Genomic DNA, 23834 nt, shown 5'->3' on the forward strand with positions numbered 1-23834 from the left:
CCGGCAATTACAGGTAAACACTGACAGATAGCTTGGCTGCATTGTTTACATTGCAGCTCTGCTGTCAGTTCAGAGCACGCTGAACCTGAGAGAAGACTATCTCTCGGGATCAGCGTGTTCCTGTGAAATACACACCCCCGCCCCCTAGAAAACACTCCCCTCACACAGTTAACCCTTTCATTCAATAAAATGTTGACCCCTTCCTCCCCAGTGCCATTAGTACAGTGTCAGTGTTTTTTTTTCACTGATCACTGTATTGGTGTCACTGGGGATGTCAGTGACCCCAAGTCAGTTCCCCCCCAGTGTCAAAATGTCCGCTGCAGTCCCGCCATAAGTCGCTAATCACTGTCATAAATCACTGATCACCACCATAAGTTGCTGACTGCCGCAATTATTATTATAAAAAAAAAAAATCCCAGTATCTTTCCCGCCATTTGTAAACACTATAACTTTCACGTAAACCAATTAATTTACATGTATTGGGATTTTTTTTAACAAAGACATGTGGCAAATACATTTTGGCTGAAATTTATGACAAAATTTGATTTTTACATTTTTTTACTGGACATGTTTTATAGCAAAAAGTCCAAAATACTGTTTTTTTTTTCTCAAAATTGTCAGCCTTTTTTTTTTAATAAACACACAGGCGATCAAATACCACCGAAAGCTCAATTTGTGGGAAAAAAAGGACGTAAATTTAATTTGGGTGCAGTGTTGCATGACCGCGCAATTTTCAGTTAAAGTAACGCAGTGACGTAATACAAACCTCTTCTGTAACCAGTTCCTGACCGCCCTATAGCAGAAATACTACTACGGGGCGGCATGGGTGCGCAAAATCACATATATGCGCGATTCGTGTTTCCGTGGTTTTCACGCCCCTCCCAGATGGCGTCAGATTGCCCGTCAGTACACCAGTCATCACATTTAACCCCTTGATTGCCAGCAACACGCTCACACACAATAAATCTCCATTGCTAGTATAGTGTCTGAACGGATCAATATCTTTAATCAGATCAGCACTATACCACTATAAGTTTCAGATTTACGAGGGAAAAGAGCCCCCTGGATGCCCAGACTACATGGGGAGCAGTGGCAAGATAGTTTGGGACTTGGTGTCATCCTTTTTCCATATGGGGTACCACTTATACATGGACAATTTTTATTCAAGCGTGCCACTATTTAGACATTTGTACAATCCTGGAACTGGCGCTTGTGGTAAAGTGTGACCTAATGTGTGTCCACTATTAGAAGTGCGTGGATGCAGGGCAGTATATTTTAATGGTGGGCATACCACACACTTTTTTTGGCAGAGATTTCTTCTCTTTTTTTCATTCAGTCCACAGGCTGCATAAAAAAAAAACAAAACAAAAGAACGTAGCATATATACCCAACAAGGACCAGCGACGTACTGGTACATCACTGGACTTTGAGTGGTTATACTAGGATAATACCTACAGCTGCAGGCATCATCCTGGTATCATTTTTTTCAGCTGGCGATCAGCTTTCATGTAAAAGCAATCTTAGTGGCTAATTAACTGCAGGATTGCTTTTACAAGCAGCGGGAGATGATGCCCCCCCCCTCCTCTGCTGCCTTCCACGGCCTTCTCGGGCAGTCCCGCGCCATTGGGGGAACCTGAGAATGCAGCCGGTGTTTCTGCCAGCTGACCATAGAGCTGATTGGAGACCAGAATGGTGCCAATCATCTCTATAGCCTAAGAATTTGGAAGCTACGAGTATTTCATCACTTCAGTTTCGCAGGATATAAACAGCACCATTTGTAAATTGGGAAAGCATTTGATCACACTGATTTTGGTTTGATTAGATAATGTAAGGGCAGAGGAGAGATCTAGAGTCTGATAGACCCCAGATTTCTCAAAAAAGAATATATGACAATGCCCATGGAAGTTAAAGGGGACATTTGCATTCCCTGTGATAGCATTAAAAGTGATAAAAAAAAGCGAGGTATCGCCACAAACTTCAGATCAAGGGCAGTAATTCTAACACTACACCTCCGTAAATCTAAAAATGTTAGCTTGCAAAACATTGCCTATGGATATTAAAAACGTTTGCACTTTGTCGCCATTGCACTGGGCATGCGCAGTTTTAAAGCATGTCATGTTTGGTATCTATTTACTCGGCATACTATCATCTTTTATAATTTACCAAATAATTGGCCAATATATTGTGTTTTTGTGCATTAAAAGTAAAACAAAGTGTATTTTGTAAAAAAAATTACGTTTGAAAAATCGCTGCGCGAGTACTATGTGCCATAAAAAATTGTAGTACCCACCATTTTATTCACTATTGTGTTTAATTTAACCATAAACATTATATATTTTTTGTAAAGCAATTTCCTAGCAAAAAAGACTGATTTTTTTCATGAACAAAAAGTGTCAGAAAAAGCTTGGTCTTCAGGTGGTTAGAAGAGTGAGTGATGTGTGGCATAAACTTCTAATGCTGGCCACCCCCCAAAACGACCCCTTTTTGGAAAGTAGACACCCCAAACTATTTGCGGAGAGGCATGTTGAATCAATAGAAGAATTTATTTTTTTACCACAAGTTTTTGGAAAAATTATTATTTTTTTTTTTACACAAAATGGTCACTTAAATGATTTACTGCTCACACATGCCATGGGTATATGTGGAATTACTCCCCAAAATACATTCTGCTACTTCTCCCGAGTAAGGGGGTAAAACCTTGTAAGAAAAAATGAGATCTACAAAATACTCACCATGCCTCTTTTTAAATTCCTTGGGGTGTCTACTTTCCAAAAAGGGGTCATTTGGGGGGGTTTGGTGCTATCCTCGCTTTTTTAGGGCCTTCGAACTGTGATAGGTAGTGAGGAAGTGAAATGAGGAAGTTACACACCTTCAGGCTTTCAAAGTGGTCATTGGATTTCAGGTTCCTGTATGTGGCTATGCTCCCAAAAAGCCTCACACATGTGGTATCCTCATACTCTGTAGAAGTAGCAGAATGTATTTTGGGGTGTAATTCCACAAATACCCATAGCTTGTGCGAGAAATAAATCATTTAAATGACAACTTTGTGTAAAAAAAAAAAAAAAAAAAAAAATGTTTTTGTTATTTTGCAGAAACTTGTGGAAAAAAAATAAATCTTCCATGGGCACAATATGCCTTTCAGCAGATAGCTTAGGGTGTCTACTTTACGAAAAGGGGTCATTTGAGGGTGTTTGTACTATCCTGGCATTTTAGCACCTCATGAAATGTGATGGGCAATCAGAAAGTAAATGCTGTGTAAATTCCATTATCTATACCATAGTTTGTAGATGCTATAATTTTCACACAAAGCAATAAATGTACACTTACTGGGATTTTTTTAACCAAAAACATGTAGCAGAATACATTTTTGCCTAAATTTATGATGAAATTTTAGGTTTTTTGGATATTTTTTATGACAGAAATGAGAAAATGTTTTTTTTCCAAAAAAAATGTTTTTCATCAAAAATGTTTTTGTTTATAGCGCCAAAAAATAAAAAGTGCACAGGCGCAGCGCTGTATAGCAAAAAAATGGCGTAAATTGCAGTATCTATACCATAGTTTGTAGACGCTATAACTTTCACACAAAGCAATATATACTTATTGGGATTTTTTTTTACCAAAAACATGTAGCAGAATACATTTTAGCCTAAATTTATAACCAACTTTGAGTTTACTATATATTTTTTATAGCTGAAAGTAAAAAATATTGTTTTTCTTCAAAATTTGTGGTCTTTTTTTGTTTATAGCGTGAAAAATGAAAAGCGCACAGGTGATCATATACAACTGAAAGAAAGCTCTATTTGTGTGAAAAAAAGGATGTAAATTTCGTTTGGGTGCAGCATTGCATGACCGCGCAATTATCAGTTGAATTAGTGCAGCGCCGAGTAGCAAAAAGAGGCCTGGTAAGGAAGGGGGGGTAAATCCTCTGGATGGCAAGTGGTTAAAAAACATTTCTTCATTTTACGAAAAATGACAAAAAAATTACAACTTCAAAAACCTCACCATGCCACTTACTAAATACCTAGGACTTTCTACTTTCCAAAAAAAGGGTAATTTGAGAGTATTTGCACTGTCCTGGCTATTTAGAGCCTCAAGAAATGAGATATGCAGTCAGTACATCAGGACTGATCAATTTTCAAATATATATGCACCATATTTTGTGCACTCATTTTACACAGACTTAAAAATATACACAGATTTGTGTTATTTTTGTCAAAGAAATGTAGCAGATTACATTTTGGCCTAAATTTATGAAGATAGATTTTCAAAATTGAAAAACAAATTAAAATGTGTTTTTTTTCAAAATCTTCTGTATTTTTCATTTATATATTGAAATATTATTAAATGCCACCAAAAGAAAAAATTTTTTTTTTTTTTTTTTTAGCCAAAAAAAAAAAAAGATACAAATTTCATTTGGGTAGTGTTGTATTACTGAGTAATTGTCAAAGTGTGACAGCGCTGAAAGCTGAAAATTGGACTAGGCAGAAAGGAGGTGCAAGTGTCCAGTATTGAAGTGATTAAATAAAAATTTCTGAATTAATGACCATCATAAAAAAACAAAACAAAATTGTCCACAACTTCATAATGAAATACTTAATCATTCTAATAGGATGAACCCTTTTAAAAAATGGAAAGCAGTAGGGAATTATGTAAATGCTTACCTGGGATAAATCCGTTAAGGTCAGGCTGAATGTTTTTGAACTGATTTACATAGTACTGCCTTTGTTCATCAGTGATCTTCCAGGGATCATCATAACTACAGGATTGTCTACGAATTTCATTTGCAGTGGTGGCAGATGCCACAGTGCGCACAGTTGTCTGGTCCTAGAATGATATATTAATGCTTTTGTCAGTCTAAAGCAGCTACATGCAGATTATTAAATTAAATCCTGTGAATGCAAAGCTCTGGAATAGAAACTTGCCAAGTATAGCAACTACCATTATTTCCTGTAAATTAAGTATTACTAAACCCACAACAGTAAAATCAGTCCGTATATGCAGTAAAGCATGCTTGTTATACTCACTGTGAAACCTAAAGGGGTTGATCCTCTGCATTGTGTAAAAAAAGGTCATTTGATCCTGTTTTCTCTGCCCCTCCTCTTGTTCAGATGTCCACCTGATAAGACAGACTGACCCGTAGCCACATGCACATGATCAGTTTAGTGTGTATTGCTAGAGAGGTATTTTTTCTTGGGAGAGTGCAGGTGATCAGCACAGGGCCAATCAGCACTGTCCAGAGGGTCAGGGGTTTTGCATCCTCTAGAGTAGAAAGGAAACGCCTCCTACAAGCTTTAAGCAGTGCTCTGCTGAAGTCACATGACTGCTCTGATAAGAAAAGGTATTTATCAGTTTATATTTACTAAAATAATTGCATTTCCATGTTCTCTGTACTGTGGGATACCAGATAGATTGAATACAGGGTCCTGGGTTAGGTAACCCTTTAAGAATATTACAATAGTTTAAACATCAATATACAGTTAGGTCCATATATATTTTGACACAGGCACGATTTTCATACTTTTGGCTCTGTATGCCACCTGAGTAAATTAAAACAATCCAAATTAATTTGAAGTGCAGACTTTCAGCTTTAACTCAAGGGGTTGAACATAAATATCAAATACAAATTTTTAGGAACTGCAACCATTTTTGTACACAGTTCCTCCATTTTCAGGGGCTCAAATGTAATTGGACAAATGAATATAATCATAAATAAAATGTTCATTTTTAATATTTTGTTGAGAATCCTTTACTGGCAACGACTGCCTGAAGTCTGGAACCCATGGACATTACCACTCTAACTGCAGCTGTGTTCAGTTGTTCTTTGTTTGTGGATCTTTCTGCCTTTAGTTTTGCCTTCAGCAAGTGAAATGCATGCTCAGCTGGGTTGAGATCAGGCGATTGGCTCGGTCATTGCAGAATATTCCCCTTATTTTCCTTCAAAAGCCCCTGGGTTGCTTTTGCAGTGTGTTCTGAATCATTGTCCATCTGTACTGTGAAGAGCCATCCAATCAACTTTGCTGCATTTGGCTGAATCTGGGCTGACAGAATATCTCTAAACACTGCAGAATTCATCTGGCTGCTTCTGTCTTCTGTCAAATCATCAATAAGCACACCAATGACCCAGTGCCACTGGAAGCCATGCATGTCCATGCCATCAAACTGACTCCACTATGTTTTACAGAGGACGTTGTGTGCTTTGGATCATGACCTGTCTAAAGCCTTCTGCACACTTTTCTTCCTGTCCTTTTGGTACAGATTATTATTATACAGTATTTATATAGCGCTAAAAGGTTTGCTCAGCGCTGTACATTATAGTGGGGGACAGTACATGAGACAATACAGTAACAAAACAGAACACGAAGGATGCAAGGGCCCTGCTCTTTCGAGCTTACAATCTAGGAGGGAGGGGATAGTGGTACAGGAGGAGTGGCTGTGGGGGATGGAGTGGTGGGAGGAGTGGAGATCGGCTGTTAGGTAAGGGAGGGGTAGGCTTTCCTGAAGAGATGGGTTTTCAGGGTGCGCCTAAAGGTGAGGAGGGTAGGTGACAGTCTGATGGATTGGGGTAGTGAGTTCCAGAGGATGGGGAAGTCCTAGAGAAGTCCTGCAGTCGGGCATGGGAGGTGGAGACCAGGGAGCTAGAAAGTAGGAGGTCTTGTGAGGAGCAAAGATTACGGGTAGGGTGGTATTTGGGTATCAGGTCGGTGAGGTAGTTTGGGGCAGCATTATGAATGGCTTTGTATGTCTGTGTTAGTAGATTGAATTTAATGCGTTGGGCAATGGGGAGCTAGTGGAGGGAATGACAGAGGGGGGTGGCAGAAGCGTAGCGGTTGGTAAGGTGGATGAGTCTGGCCGCTGAGTTCAGGATAGACTGAAGCGGGGATAGTCTGCGATGAGGTAGGCCAGTGAGAAGGGAGTTGCAGTAGTCCAGACGTGAGATAATAAGGGAGTGAACGAGTAGTTTAGTAGTGTCTGGGGTTAGGAACGAACGTATTTTGGAGATGTTGCGGAGGTGGAGCCTGCATGAGTTTACAAATGATTGTACATGGGGTTGGAAGGACAGGTTTGAGTCTAGAGTGACACCTAGGACTTTGGCTTGTGGGGTGGGACTGATTGTGGCGTTGTTGGTCGTAATGGAGAGGGGGGGCACGGGCTGGAGGGAAAATCAGGAGCTCTGTTTTGGAAAGGTTCAATTTGAGGAAATGGAGCGACATCCAGTCTGATATGTCGTTCAGTAGGTGGGTGATACGGGCGGAGACTGAAGGGGTGAGTTGAGGGGTGGAGAGGTAAATTTGCGTGTCATCGGCGTAGATGTGATAGTTGAAGCCGTGGGAGTGTATCAGTTTGCCGAGGGAAGAGGTGTAGATGGAGAAGAGAAGTGGCCCGAGGACAGAGCCTTGGGGGACCCCAATAGAGAGGGGGAGGTGGTAGCGTTATAGGTAATGATGAAGGAGCGTTGGGATAGATAGGAGGAGAGCCAGGAGAGAGGGGAGTCTCTGATGCCAAGGGAGTGTAGTTTATTAAGGAGGAGGGGGTGGTCAACTGTGTCGAAGGACGCGGAGAGGTCGAGGAGTAAGAGGACTGAGTAGTGGCGATTAGTTTTGGCAGTTAGCAGGTCATTATTGGTTTTGAGTAGGGTGGTTTCGGTGGCGTGTAGGGGATGGAAGCCAGACTGTAGTGGATCGAGGAGGTTGTTGTCAGTGAGGTGGGCGCTTAGGCGATTGTAGACTAAGCGCTCAAGGAGCTTGGAAGTAAATGGCAGCAGGGAGATGGGTCTAAGGTTGTTCAGGTCGGTGGGGTCCAGGAAGGGTTTTTTGAGTATGGGGGATTAATTTTAGTTTCATCCGTACAAAGAATGCTTTTCCGGAACCGGTCTGGCTTTTTTAGATGTTTTTTGGCAAAGCCTAATCTGGCTTTTCTATTCTTCAGGCTTATGAATGGTTTACACCTTGTGGTGAACCATCTGTATTTGCTCTCCTGAAGTCTTCTCTTGATTGTAGACAATGATACGCCCACCCCCTGGAGAGTGTCCTTCACTTGTCTGGAAGTTGAAAATGGGTTTTTCTTTACCATAGAGAGCATCCTGCAATCATCCATCACTGTTGTCTTTCGTGGACAGCCATGCCTTTTTATGTTGCTGAGCTCACCAGTGTGTTCTTTCCTCAGAATGTACCAAACTGTTGATTTGGACACTGCTAATATTGCTGCTATCTCTCTGATGGATTTAGTTCATTTTTGAAGCCTTACAATGGCATGTTTCACTTGCATGGACAGCTCCTTTGAACGCATGATGTAGGTTCACAGCAATAGATTCCAAATGCAAATACCACACTCAGAATCAACTCTAGACCTTTTACCTGCTTAATTGAAGAAATAATGAAGGAGTAGCCCACACCTGGCCATGAAACAGCTTTTGATTCCAATATCCAATTACTCTTGGAACCTTGAAAAAAGGGGGTTGGCTACACTTAAGATCTGTAATTCTTAAACTCTTCCTCCAATTTGGATGTGCATGCCCTCAAATTAAACCTGAAAGTGTGCAATTTCAGCCCATATCCATTATATAACTATAGCTTGAATACCTGAAAAATCTACAAATTGTGCCTGTGTCCAAATATATATGGACCTAACTGTATAGAGCTACTCAAACATTTGCCTGCAGGTCCAGCAGTCTACAGATCAACCATGTTGATAGAAACTTGCAGGCATGGCACAACAAAAAATGTCAGTTAAAACATTTTTGTTTCTTAATATACTCCATCAGAGGTTTCTGCTACATTATATCAGGAGGCAGTGCAATCATTTCCAACTTTCACAACGAATATCCTTTACAGATCTGATGATATAGAGCACTCCGACAGCACAACGAGAGATGATCCACCCACCTGAAAGTGGCAGGAATGGACCAATATAAAATTTGACTCCTCCCCTAAAACCTCAGAGCGCAATACAGATATGTATACAGGAAAGTAAATAGGAGACATGAGAGGGAAGTTTTGTGCTTTTCCCTCTTTGCTCAAGGACAGAACAAAACAAGAAAACGAGATATAGCAGATATTAACTGAGGGTGCAGTGCTGCAGAAAAAAAAAAAAAAAAAAACACCACATAACCAAACTCTAGATTATGGAGAAAAATATAGTCTATATTGTTTTCCAAAGGTTCTGGAGGTTGACTGATCAACATTAGTTAAAGTGGCTTCTTCTGCCCACAAAATTATATAGCTCTAGTTGAGTGGGCTCTAAAAAACTAAAATGAACAGGTTTTCCTTCTGAAAATTAAGATTTTTGACCATCTCCCCATCATCCATCTGGTGGCATTCTTGCCCTTTTGTCTTGAAATATGGTCTGCTGTGGTCTAGGTAGTTTGGAACAGATCTCTATACCTCACATACAGGTTGGATTTGATTTAAAAACACTAGAGAAAGGCCCGATTTATATCATAATTTTTAAAGAGCAACTGTAATCTGGCCTGCAGCGGCTCCTCTGACCCGATGTTGACTCACCAACAGTCCCATTCACTTTAATGGGGCGGCTGGTGATGCAGCAGTGATACAACAAGGTGAGGGACGTGGCGGCAGCAGGTGAGTGGATGCCTGCTAACAGGCGCTGCCATGATGGATCTAAAATGACAGGTGCTCTTTAAATGTAAGGAATCCGACTCATTCTTGCTGGTAGTTAGACTCTTTAATATTTGCAAACCAAATGAAGGTTTCCTTTTTAGAATAATAAGCTGTCAGGTTAGTAAAACAGCGATATCAGAACCGATTTTAGGTTAATAGGTTAATCACACATAGTTGGAGAACTACTCAGCCTTTTATTTCATGTTTTTTCTCATGGTTACTGTGACTGCATCAATGCAGTGCATGTTATCTCAGCTTGCAGAGCTTGGATTCATTGAGTTTACCAAAAATGTAAATATTGCAGAATATACAGCCTCATGCTACATAACTAAGCTCCATTTCATGCTGAATAAACTAAATTATTAATGTATGTTAAACAGAAAATTATCTTTACATAGATTTTTACTCCAAAAGCATTTTATTAAAATAAATTTGATAAAAACAAAAATCCAATTTAAATAAATTAAAAAAATCATCGATTTTTATCCATCCTGCTCACACATATGAAGACACTTCGTCTTCACTTGCCAGCCTGGCACAGAATGAGGGCAAGACGATTTCTTGTTTTCGTTGAAATTGGGAATTTTGTTTTTAAACAAAAATATAGGATCTAGCCATTGTCAATTTGTGAAAAAATATTCATTGAAGCTTCCTGTCAGAATATCTGTTTTGGCTGTACATAGCTGTATGGCAAGCAGATATTCATGAGAGGTCTGCAGGAGACCTGCATGGCATCAGCAATCTACTGATTGCTGGAGCAATACTTTCCAGGCTCCCATGGATAAAAATGCAATAAATGCACATTTTTTTTGCCTGCATTTATTATTTTTATCCAAAACATGAACTTATCCTTTAATCGCCATTGTGTTTTTATTATATAAATTAAAAAAAAAAAAAAAAGGAGGATATATTCTACTGTTATAAAACATATCCAATTAAAAAAAATAAAGATTTCTCCATAAATTTAGGCCAAAAATGTATTCAGCTACATGTCTTTTGTAAAGAAAAAAAAAAATCTCAATAAGTGTATATTAATTGGTTTGTGTGAAAGTTATAGCATCTACAAACTATGGTATACATACTGGAATTTATGCAGCTATGGCTCTAAACTGGTAATGGCAGTAATCAGAGAACTATTGGGACTGTGATAGTGTGGATGGCTAGCTGACGCTGGCTGGGAGGTAGACCAACAATGACATCAATAGTGACACTAATACAGTGATCAGTGTTATTACTGTACACTGTCTATACCAGGGGTCTGCAACCTTTAAGACATAAAGAGCCACTTGGACCCGTTTCCAAGAAGGAAAAAAAGACTGGGAGCCGCAAAACCATTGCAACATTTAAAACAAATCCGACACTGCATATATTGCAAAAAACGCTCTGGTCATGAAGGGGGTTTAAGGGCCCAGTAAGCAAAGGGTTAATCAGGGCCACAGTGTATCGTCATAATCACAATCATAGCCTTAGGTCAGTGGTGGGCAACCTTTTTTTTCGACTGAGCCAAATCTCGCCAAAACCACAATTGAAATTTATTTTGAGAGAAACATTTTTAAAACTGAAAATACATCCCCCATATAGTAATTCATCCCCCATATAGTAATTCATCCCCCATAGTAATTCATCCCCCATATAGTAATTCATCCCCCCTATAGTAATTCATCCCCCCTATAGTAATTCATCCCCCCTATAGTAATTCATCCCCCATAGTAATTCATCCCCCATATAGTAATTCATCCCCCATATAGTAATTCATCCCCCCTATAGTAATTCATCCCCCATATAGTAATTCATCCCCCATAGTAATTTATCCCCCCTATAGTAATTCATCCCCCCTATAGTAATTCATCCCCCCTATAGTAATTCATCCCCCCTATAGTAATTCATCCCCCATAGTAATTCATTCCCCCCATAGTAATTCATTCCCCATATTGTGTGAATTCACTTACCTTTGCTCCGCGCGTTCCTCTCGCTGGGTTCCCGCGCCGTTCTGGTCTTCAGGGCGGACTGTGAGAGGAGAGGAGTTCGTCACGCTGCCCCGCCTACATCCGGGCTGCCCCGCCTACATCCTGACAGCCAATGTTTGCCAGCGGGCGCCCGCCACACAGAAGATCTGCATTAAAAGAGCCGCGGCTTGCCGACCCTATTGCCTGTCACCTGGTGGGCAGTGTGCTCCGGAGCCGCAGGAAAGGTGAAAAAGAGCTGCATGCGGCTCCGGAGCCGCGGGTTGCCGACACCCGGTCTATACTAATGACACTGGTTGGGAAGGGGTTAACGGACAGGGTTTCTCACAGGGATCAGCTTTTATTCATTTATGTCAAACCTTTATCCCAAAAGGAATAAAACACGTTTAGGAAACTGCTTGTAGAGTGTTAGCTGGAATTCAGGTTCAATTTGTTAGGCAAGTCCATCTAAATCTGCTAGCCTAACACTACCCTATCCCCAGATTGACAAGGTAGTCCAACAGGAGTCTGCGATAATACTTCCTCCAGAATGCAGGCACCTTAAGACAGGAAGTGTTACGGGCAGGATCACCAGGTGAAACAAATGGGAAAAAAAGCCAAAAGAAAAAAACGAATGCAGCCACCATATCGAATGATTGTAAGCTGCAATATATGATGTGTTTTATTATATATTCCTTTTTCTTTTGGGGTGTGACTGATGAGCTACTTGATATACACAGTGTTCCAAATTATTATGCAAATTCTATTTAAGTGTCACAAAGATTAAATATTTTGTTTTTCAGTGTAACTCATGGGTGGCAGTGTGTGTCAGGGCTCTTTTGATCACTGAAAACAATCTCGGACACCTGTGATAATTAGATTGGCCGGTGAGCCCAATTTAAGGAAAAACTACTAAAGGAGGGTGTTCCACATTATTAAGCAGAGCACCATTTTCATGCAATATGGGGAAGAAAAGGGATCTCTCTACTGCCGAAAAGAGTGAAATAGCTCAATGCCTTGGACGAGGTATGAAAACTTTAGCTATTTCACGTAAACTTAGGCGTGATCATCGCACTATTAAGAGGTTTGTGGCTGATTCAGAGCACAGACGGGTTCGTGCAGATAAAGGCACATTGAGGAAGATTTCTGCCAGATCCATGCATCGGATCAAGAGAGCAGCTGCTAAAATACCATTACATAGCAGCAAACAGATATTTGAAGCTGCTGGTGCCTCTGGAGTCCCAAGGACATCAAGGTGTAGAGTCCTCCAGAGTCTTTCAACTGTGCATAAACCTTCTATTTGGCCACCACTAACCAATGCTCACAAGCAGAAACGGCTGCATAGGGCAGAAAAATTAATGAAGACTAATTTTCAAACAGTCCTGTTCACTGATGAGTGCCGTGCAACCCTGGATGGTCCAGATGGATAGAGTAGTGGATGGTTGGTGGATGGCCACCCTGTTCCAACAAGGCTGCGACGTCAGCAAGACGTTGGTGGAGTCATGTTTTGGGCCGGAATAATGGGAACAGAGCTGGTCGGCCCCTTTAGTGTCCCTGAAGGTGTAAAGATGACCTCTGCAAAGTATGTGGAGTTTATGACTGACCACTTTCTTCCCTGGAACAGAAGGAAGAACTATGCTTTCTGTAACAAAATCATCTTCATGCATGACAATGCACCATCTCATGCTGCAAAGAATACCTCTGCATCAATGGCTGTTATGGGGATAAAAGGAGAGAAAGTCATGGTGTGGCCTCCATCCTCCCCTAACCTCAATCCTATTGAGAACCTTTGGAGCATCCTCAAGCAAAAGATCTATGAGGGTGGGAGGCAGTTTACATCCAAATAGCAGCTTTGGGAGGCTATTCTGACATCTTGCGAACAAATTCAAGCAGAAACTGTCCAAAAACTCACAAGTTCAATGGATGCAAGACTTGTGAAGCTGCTATCAAATAAGGGGTCCTATGTTACAATGTAACGTGACCTGTTAAAATGTTTAAAAAGTTAAAATGTTGTTAAAAGTTTGATTGAAATAGCTTTTGATTTCAGTAAAGATGCTGCAAACACAACAAATGACAATTTTCAGTTCTTTACAACCTATAAAGTGTTTTGAAACTTACTGTGCGTAATAATATGGAACAGTGCATTGTAAGTGTTTTATGTTTAAGAAAAATCCTGTTATCATTAGGAGGTTTGTTCAATAAAATTTTAATTGTACTCTAATAGTTGATAACATGAGAATTATGCTGACTGTTATTTACATCAATTATTTAGGTAAATGAGAAAAATATAATTTGCATAATAATTTTGAACACGGTGTATGATCACCACCTCGATAAGCCATTCAACTACATGACTTGTTTGCTGGAGATTCCCCTGTGGTAATGAACATAATTTATTGGGACAAGTTATTATGGTGGCCATGTTGGCATAACTATAGCCATAGAGACCAGTAAACCCCCTTATTGCAAACCACAGAGAAATTGCTGTTTATTTTGGAATATATAACCAAGAGTTATTTTTATGTGGTGCCCTGGGTCCATTGTATGAGAGCTGTTTTTATCTATTGTGGTGCAGGGCTATGTCCTTTTTGATTTAGTTTTTTTACCAAAATTGAACCTTTTTTTTTTTTTGATGGCACCATAACCTTTGGTTGGGAGTGATTGATATACATCCTCTATTTAAATCTTAATAAACGTCAGGTTATTTGCCAGTCCCGTGGCCATGCGCACCTCCGTTTTTGTTATAATATCTGAAGGTTTTTTACCTTCATGCATTCTATGCATGAGCGCCAGCGTGGGACCCGAGAAGAGGAGGATCAGGGCTGCTCTGTACAAAACCGTTGCACAGAGCAGGTAAGTATGATATGTTTGTTATTTTAGAAAAAGTTGGAACCTTTACAATTTCTTTAATGCCGCTTTAGTTGTGATTGGTTCAGAGAAGTTGTGTATTGCTTTGCAAAGTCCAAATGGTGGCTGGGGATACTAAAAATGTTGGTTTTATTCTGCTGGATACTAGCATCAGCCATAAGCTTCAGCAGCTAAAACCAACAGTTTTGATTTTAGTACCGTAATAGTGGGTCATCAGCTGGACACCTGGTCCATTCATGAAAAATGTCTTGTATGCTTTTCACTGAATACATGGTATTCTGTGAATGGATGAGAGAAAAATTGAGTAAACCAAAAGATCTCTGTTCATCCATTCACAGAATGCCCTGCTTTAGTGAAAAGAATACAAGATGTTTTGTGAATGGTCAAAGTGGGGAGCGAGCAACCCACTATCAACATACAAGAGCTGGAACTGTAAGTCCGAGTGGCCGAACCTCATGTCTGACACTAATAAAACAATTTTTAGCATTCCCAACTGCCATCCGGGCACGATTGGTAAAGCATTTCACAAAACGTCTCTGGACTAATCACAATTAACTACATGCCGCCCAGCCACTGTACATATACGGCGGCAGGGCGGCACTCGCAGGCAAAACCACGTTTTAAAACGTGTGTTTTGTAAACAAATAGGGGGCGTGCGCGAGGCCGCCCTTTCTGTCCCGCGGATCACCACCGCAGATGTCAGTCGCCGGATAACAGCAGCTCCTTAGCGGCTATGTCCCGGCGATCGGCGGCAAACAGTGACAGAGAGCACAGCTGCAGTAGCTGTGCTGTCTGTCACTTCCCTATCAGCTCGAGGATGAGCTGATCGAGAAAGAACAGTTTCTCTTTCTCGATCAGCCTGGTCCCGTCCAGTACACACCCCCGCCCCCTAGTAAAACACTCCCCTCACTCCTATAACCCTTCCCTGCAAAATAAAGTTAACCCCTTCCTCCCCATTGCCATTAGCACAGTGTCAGTGTTTTGTTTTTTTTTTTGCACCGATCACTGTATTAGTGTTTTTGGGGATGTCAGTGACCCCAAGTCAGTACCCCCCAATGTCAGAATGTCTGCTGTAGTCCCGCCATAAGTCGCTGGTCGCTGCCATAAGTCCCTGATCACCGACATAATTCGCTGATCGCCGCCATTATTGGTATAAAAAAAAAAAAACTAAAAATCCCAGTATCTTTCCCGCCATTTGTAAACGCTATAACTTTCACGTAAACCAATTAATTTACACATATTGGTTTTTTTTTTAGCAAAGACATGTCGCAGAATGCATTTATGACTAAATTTGATTTTTGCATTTTTTTTTTTACTGGACATGTTTTATAGCAAAAAGTCCAAAATATTGTTTTTTTTCCCTCAAAATTGTCAGCCTTTTTTTTTATAGCGCAAAAAATAAAAACCGCACAGGCGATCAAATACCACTGAAAGAAAGCTCAATTTGTGGGGAAAAAAAGGATGTAAATTTCATTTATGTACCATATTGCATGACCGCGCAATTGTCTGTTAAACTAGTGCAGCACCGTATAGCAGAAAATGGCATAAAGTGCAGTATTTATACCATAGTTTGTAGACGCTATAACTTCCACACAAAGCAATCAATATACACTTATTGGGATTTTTGAGTTTACTATATATTTTTTACAGCTGAAAGTAAAAAATATTGTTTTTCTTCAAAATTTTTGGCCTTTTTTTGTTTATAGCTTGAAAAATAAAAAAGCGCACAGGTGATCAAATTACACCGAAAGAAAGCTCTATTTGTGTGAAAAAAGGACGTAAATTTCGTTTGGGTGCAGCATTGCATGACCGCGCAATTATCAGTTGAATTAGTGCAGCGCCGAGTAGCAAAAAGAGGCCTAGTCATTAAGGGGGGTAAATCCTCTGGAGCTCAAGTGGTTAAAAAAAAAAAAAGTTCTACTTTGAGGGCTCATTCAACACCATGGTGCAGAGACGTTCATTTTTCTTCATGTGTTCTGCAAGGTCACAACAAAATCAATTGTTCTCTATGTGCCCTGTTCACACCACAACACTAATACCACTTGCAGATTTCTTATGCGCAGGAATCTGTAATGTGTATAAAACTCATTGCAGCTCACATGAAAATTGATCTAAACTGATGTCCCTAAGTTTCCATAAGTTTTTATGAACTTACAGTGTGAACAAGGCCTAAGTGTTTGAAACTTTTAAAAAATGATTCTCCAAGGGCTCGAAGTGGGGCTTGACCAAAGCATTCAGCACTTAGGTGAGGTTTCAAGGAAGGCAAGCGGAGCAAAATAAACATCTGCTGCTTTCAGGAGTCCCTTGGACAAACCCTTGGATGAATAACCAGTGTATAATCAAAGAAAGAGCTCAAGGCTGCAGCTTCTATTCCTAAATGTATCTGGTATCATGTCTTTTTCAAAGCCGGCTTGTACAAATTCCAGAACTATATTAACATCTGGAGTTTTAGGTAGTGGTGCACTGAATGAAAATTCTGGTGATGAAGCCGATACAGAAAATTCAGAATGCAAGTGGCCGAAAACCAAATGTGTATTTTTATTTATTTTTTAAACTTATTTTGCTATCGCATAGGGGACCAATAGTCCCCTCTGTGATAGCATATGAATGACAGGTCCTCTTTGCAGGGGGTGGGCAGTGTGTGCAAGGAGGGGGCAGGAGAGGAGCAGTATATATAGTAAGAGAGCAGTGTATACACTCAGGCTCCCTCACTGGCTGCCCCTATGTCACTTCTGGTTTTTAAATGTAATTACCCGGATATTTTTTTCTTCACTATAGCTCCAAGAATGAGTGGTCATTCTCCGCTCTGCTAAAGGAAACTAAGGGGAGGGGGTCACTGGGTAATGTCACTGGGTGACCCCGCCCCTTAGTTTGCATTAGCAGAGGAGAGGATGACAGCTCATTCTCGGAGCTATAGTGAAGAGGAAAAAAAAAGAAAAACAAAAAAAAAAAAAACTGGTAATTACATGTAAAAACCGTCATTGTTTTTAAATGCAGTTACTGCCTTTTTTCTTCGCTATAGCTCCAAGAATGCGCTGTCATCCTCTCCTCCGCTAAAGGAAACTAAGGCAAGGGGTCACCCAGTGACCACGCCCCTTAGTTTTCTTTTGCGGAGGAGAGGATGACAGCTCATTCTTAAAGCTACAGCAAAAAAAAAAGTCGGTAATTATATTTAAAAACAATGCTGGTTTTTTTAAATGTAATTACTGGCTTTTTTTCCCCCCTTCACTACTGCTCCAAGAATGAGCTGTCATCCTATCCTCTGCCAAGTGGCCCCTGCCAATTTTCCTATCTGAAAAATGACGATAGGGCTATTTTCGGACGATATGTTTCGGCCGACAAAATTTTGGTGTATCTCTAGTTTTAGGGGTCAGTCTTGTTTGCAAAGTCTGAAAGTCCTCTAGGCATGATGTCAATTCTAGAAGTATTCAGCTAACTGCTATAATGCAGGAGTCTAAAATCCCATTTTCTTCATGGGGGTCCCTCTCAAAACCCAGGCAGTAAGGTTTAGGGCACCACGACACAGATGAAACACCAGTCCCTGGTGAATGAGATATCAATTTAGAGGGTGAATCCAGGGCTCTGCCACCGACAGGAGAACCAAGCTCGCTTTGGGCAGGAGGCAGCCATTAGGATTATGTATGCTACTGCTACCCATATTTATATTTAAATCAGTAGCTAAATGGTTAGCACTTCCACCTGGCAGTGCTAGGGTCATTGGTTCGAATCCCAGCCATGGACCACGTGCCTGGAGTTTGCATGTTCTCCCACACTCCAAAGACATGCTGGTAGGTTTAATTGGCTCCTGTCTAAATTGTCCATAGTATGTGTATGTATGAATGTAAGGGACCTTAGATTGTACACCCCTTGAGGGTTAGGGACTGATGTGAATGTATAATATATATGTAAAGCGCTGAGTAAATTGACGGCGCTATATAAGTACCTGAAATAAACACCCAAAGTGGGGTGGGAAGGCATATTTCTGATCAGAATTCCATGACTGGTAGACAGCATCCATCTCCTATGGGTAATCTCACACACTGGGTGAGGAAAATGATCTTCTTGCCTGTTTGGGAACAGCACCTGGCAAGGGCACCATTCTCCTGAATTTAGTTAATGGTGGCTGAGATAGTCTGATACTAAGTTTAGACTTCCCTTGAGGTAAACTGTCCATTATTTCCTATCCAGCACTTTCCATTCTTCAGCGATTAGAAATATGTTTTTTTATGTAGACAATTTGCTCTGCCAAAATAGAGTACATCTTGTCCTCAATATGCATTTGTTAAACCTTTTCTTTATTCATGGTAAAATCTATAAATTTTAAGGAAATTGGTTTTTTTTCTTCTGTTGAAAAAGTGATATTCCCTCAAGTCTCTGGCACTCTCTCATCCTCCCAAAAAAAAAATAAATAAATAATATCCCTACACCAATTCATCTGAGGAGAATGGTATTCAATTTCTTCATATGTGATGAGTCTGAAAGTTAAGGCACTGCTTCTGCTTTCATGTAGCATTAAAGTTGTATGTAAATAAAAATCCATAGAAGACTGTGGCATAGAAGGGGTTTCTTTGCTTACAATCTTTTGGGTGCAGTTTACACACAATTTTCTATTGTAACAGTGTTTAATACTGCACTAGACTTTCTACTGGCTCCGAGGCATAGTTTTCTCTCTTTCCTTCCCAGTTCTTCATTTTCTGAAGAGTAACCAGAAAGAAATATCAGCAAGTATTTAAAATGAAATCGCAAAACACAATTTTTTTTTTAAACAGGGAGTCAGCAACCCCAGTTGCCAGGCCAGAGGCATCCCCTGCATCTCTGACATCTGAATCCATAAAGTAGCCATAATTTGGCCTGATCAGTGCTGCTTAAAAGGACTGCATTGTTGTATGTTGCCTCGTCCACATGCCTTTTTTCAGCATGGGCCCCTGAGAAACATCTGTGTGGTCCAGGAACAATGCTGGAATGCATGCTGGATTCTGCATGCTTGCGCCATATGCAAAAGGTCTCTATGCCACATGCATGAATAACTCTGCCCGCGAAAGAATCACCAGAAGTTGGCACCTATGTACAGTAGGGATAACAGTGTACCATGTGTGTAACTTCCCAGGCATTTAGCCCATGGTAAAATGGCATACTCAGCAGGGTACATCAAAATAGCCTGTGGAAGCTTAAACATGCAAAGCTTTGCCTCTGGTTACTGTAGGTGAAGGCAAAGCCAACCACTTGGACCAAGTAATGTGTCCCCTACCAGGCTCCCACCAAGGACACCCTATCTGGGGCTTTCAGGTAAGAAAGTAAGGGAAAACCAGGTCAGGTGGTCTTTACATTTTTTTGGGACACAAGCCAATCTGATTGTGTCATTCTATCCTGCCCTGGAAGGGACAGGATATCACTGGATTCTTAGAGAAGCCAAATTTTATATTTGTCCTTTCCTGTCCCCTTAAAGCGAGTGAGTGCCTCTCTCATGCTGTCATGGAGAAAAGGCAGAAAATGTATATGTCAAATGCTAACTAAAGCAAACAGAATGATAAAAGCACACTATGAAATCACTGCAGCAAAATACAGCAACTGACAACATATTTGATTTGGTTCTAGTTTAAGGCTATCAAATTAACAAAGTTTAGTGTTCACTATGTACAAAAGATTTCTGCTCTGGAAGGATCCTGGTGGGCTGGAACAATCACCACTTTACTTGATTCCCTTAGTAACTGTGGAAGTAGGGTGTTCATGCTCATTTCGTTTTAATTTTGCAAAGCCTGCACAAGACATTACAAGGTTATTTGCATTGCAGAGAAGGCATTAAGTGAGCCTTGCGACACAGGCAACTTGTATATTCAGATGAGTGGACACTGACAAGTTTTTGAGGGCACAGCCCCCTGGGGCACCTCCCCTAGAATATCACCCCACCCTGTGAGTCCTCCATTTTATTAAAAAAAAAAAAAAAAGCAGTGCAGTGTAACAAGGTGACCTGTGTTCTGTACTGTACTCAAAGATATGGAATTTACAAGCAAGTCAAAACTCCTCTTACCTTAATTGTACAGTACAAGACACAGGCAGACAATTTATACACAATAAGATGTCCCCTACCAATGAAAAGAAAGGGTTTTTTTTTCTTTTTTTACACACAAAAGGATTGCAAAGCCAGAAGCGTTTGGAAAATAATGGATATTGATGATACTTTCCTTTAGTCACGAGAGCTAGATTTTGGTCATGACCTGTCTGCTGGAGAGCCAGAATCCATCGAGTAATCACTGGAGCTGAATTGACTATGCTCACACCAGTCAAAATAAGAATTCCAAATGAAATAATAGATCTTCCTGGAAGTTGCCCTTCTTGCTTTAAAGTAATACTAAACGAACAGTGTTTAAATTTACATTATCTCTTCTATTTCTGTATGTGGATGATGGCACTGTAGTTTTTTTTTTTTCTAATTAAAAGTACATTTTCCTAAGCAATACACAGCTGTCACATGATCCAGATCTTTCCCAGCCTGTCTGCAGGGAAACATAAGCAGGAGGAGCTTCTAGTCCTCTGCTGCTGGTCACATGTTCAAAAAACAAAGATTTTGGAGTAGAGTAAAAATAAACGTTTTTAAATTGGCATACAAACATATATTTGAAATTAAATCTTTATTATTTTGTGGAAATACCATGGTGTGGGTGGATTTCTGCCAGTCACAGGCTGTGTCCTGCCCCTCCAGTCAGTGTCTTAGATTAAGACGGTGGTGATTCCTCCGTTAATCTACACGTATAATCCCTCCCCCAATTGTTTTTATCTGGTTAGTGGGCATGGAGGAGGAGAGAGGTAGTGCAATATAATTTACCACTGTGTATACACCCACACGTGTGATTCTATAGTCACATGGGTTACGCAGATGTGATAGGAAGGAAATGCTCAGCATAGAAACTCACAGAAAACTGACCATGTGCAGAACTGCCTCTGCAGCTGCAAAACCCTTAACTGAATTGGGGACATGAACAGAAGATGGGGACAGAGAGCAGCAGGATCAGCCAGTTTTTTTGTGCAGAATATATAAAACCATTCTCATAGTGAATATGAACAGCATGTAATACAGAATTTCATAGTTATTTATAATGTGGGTTCCTTTATCTTTTAATACCTAGGTTTCAACAGCCAAGCAGTTACGGCTAGACTGTGAAGCAGGGTGCGATAGAGGGCCTTGAGACATGACATCAGGCCAGTTGGGAAGAGGCCAGGGGTCACCTGCTAGAAGGAGTAGGTTTGTGCACTAGGTTCTTGTGAGAGTAGAATCCCTGTCTTCCACTCTTGCTCTATTTTGTGGAGCAGAAGAGACAGAATCTGCAGTGGAGGGAAGTCATAATTTAGCCTAAACGGATAACAAGGGATGACAAAAGCATATTAGACAATAGGCAGAGGATCCCTGGTCCTGGCAATAAACAGAGGTAGCATCTTGTTGTATCTGGAGGCCAGGATGTCCACATCCAGGGTGCCCCACCTTTGGCATATCAGATTTAACACATCTGGATGAAGACGACCATTTGCGCTGGTCCAAATGGTGGTGGCTGAGATAGTCCACCTGCTAGTCTACCACAGAATTCGCTAGACGGTGAGTTTCTGTCTATGAGAGGATATAGTTTACTTCCCTCAAGGAAGCCAGGCTCCTCATGCCCCCATGATGGTTGATATATGCCACTGTAGTAACAATGTCTGACTGCACGCAAATTGGGCGTTCCTTTAGAAGAAGGGGGTCCAGCACTGGAGGGAAATCTAACTGCTCAAGGCTGTTGAAGGGGAGTTTGCTTTCCCCTCTTGACCAGGTTTCCCTGAATGCTCAAGGACTGGAAAACTCTCAAGCCTGAATGACCTGCGCCTGTTGTAAAAACCTGGCTAGATAGCAGCATGGGTAAAGTCTAGGGGAAGGAACTGTTTCTCCAGACATTTTGCTGACAGAATGTTTTGTTGGAGAGTTCTTGAGTGGAATTGGGTGAAAGGTACTTCCTCAAAAGGAGGTGACCATGAGACCCAGAACTCTCATACTGAATCTCAGTGTGCGATTTCTCTTGGATCTATGTTGTAAGTTGTCGAGCAGGAGCTTTTAGATGAATAATTTTGCTTGATATGTATCCAGGATCAGACCAAAGTATCCTAGGCTGAGGGTTGGATGGAAAGCTTTTATTTTTTATTTTTAAATTGATCACCTAGCCATAAGGGCTAGAGCAGCTGAGTTGCCTTTTGGACATTTGCTGAGAGTTACAAAAGGAGATGAATCCTTCAGAAGGTCATCCAGACAACCTGTCACTTGGATTTCCAAAGTTCTGAGAAGGGCAAGCAAGTGTGCCAAGTGGGAGGAGAGGATAGGCCAAAGGGCAGTGTGACAAGCTGGAAAATAATTGTCTGCCACTGCAAAGTGTAGAAAACGCTGATGAGGTAAATGGGAAGATGCATATAGGCATCTTGGTTGTTTATGAATGTCATAGATTCCCTTTGTCTCAGAAAAGCATTTACTGACCTTGGAGGTTACATGAGAAATTTTGGAAATTGAAGGTATTTGCTGGGGGGATTAAGTCTAGGATACCAGGAATTTCCCCATTGGACCGTGACACTGGTACAGTTTGAGTAAAATCTCTTGAACCTGTCCTGTGGTGATACTGATAGGACTCCATAACAAGAGATAGTTCAGGGCATTTTGCAAATCTGACTGTCCTTGGACAGTTTTTGGCTGATTTGAAATAAGTAGTGAGGTGGCAGAGTTTTGAACTCTTTGTATCCTTTTGAGACCACCAATTAAAACCACAGGATTGGGACATCTGCAACCCATAGGTATGCAAATTGAAACAGACATCCCCCACTCTAGTCAGGAAAGCTCTTTATTGCGAAGAGGGCTTTAGGTAAGGCTTAGTAGCGTTTGTGAGCTTAGCCTTGTGCTGAAAGGGCTGAACTTCTGAAGTTGAAGTCTGGTTAAAGGTGTGAACGTGCTCTATATTTTGAGGAGCTAAGGGCTCCTGAGGAGGGCGTTTTTTATTACCTTCTCTTGAGGAAGTAAAACTTACCCACCTGAGGCCTCTTTGATGAATTGGTCAAGTGCCTCAACAAAACATACATCTTCCTGTAAGGTGCCTTTTACAAGCAGCTTCTGCTGTCCAAGCCTTTAGCCATAAGATTCTGCTCATATGAATGGAGATTAAAGTGTTACCTAACCCACAACAATAAAATCAGTTAGTATATGCAGTAAAGCATGCTTGTTATACTAACTGTGGAACCTAAGGGGTTAATCCTCTGCATTGTGTGAAAAGGCTGTATGATCCTTTCTTCTCTGTTCCTCCCCTCTTTCAAGTGACCACCTCTTATCTCCAGACTGAACCGTAGGCATGCACATGCTCAGTTTGTGGTCTATTGCTAGAGGTATTTTTTCTTGGGAGAGTGC

The 23834-nt window shown here is 40.8% G+C and overlaps 1 protein-coding gene across 3 annotated transcripts in view; it reads right to left on the bottom strand.

Annotated features, from left to right (window-relative positions):
- The window catches only part of REPS1 (RALBP1 associated Eps domain containing 1), a 154565-nt gene that overhangs the window by 65787 nt on the left and 64944 nt on the right, over window positions 1–23834 (bottom strand). For all 3 annotated transcript variants that reach the window (XM_089676254.1, XM_089676252.1, XM_089676253.1), the window contains exon 6: window positions 4662–4824. In XM_089676254.1, coding sequence (XP_089532380.1) covers window positions 4662–4824 — 163 coding nt within the window. The remainder of the gene's footprint in view (window positions 1–4661; window positions 4825–23834) is intronic.

Source organism: Staurois parvus, unplaced genomic scaffold (genome assembly GCF_062004578.1).
Source record: "Staurois parvus isolate SC_StPar_1 unplaced genomic scaffold, SC_StPar_1.0 ptg000165l, whole genome shotgun sequence".
Classification (NCBI taxonomy): Eukaryota; Metazoa; Chordata; class Amphibia; order Anura; family Ranidae; genus Staurois; species Staurois parvus.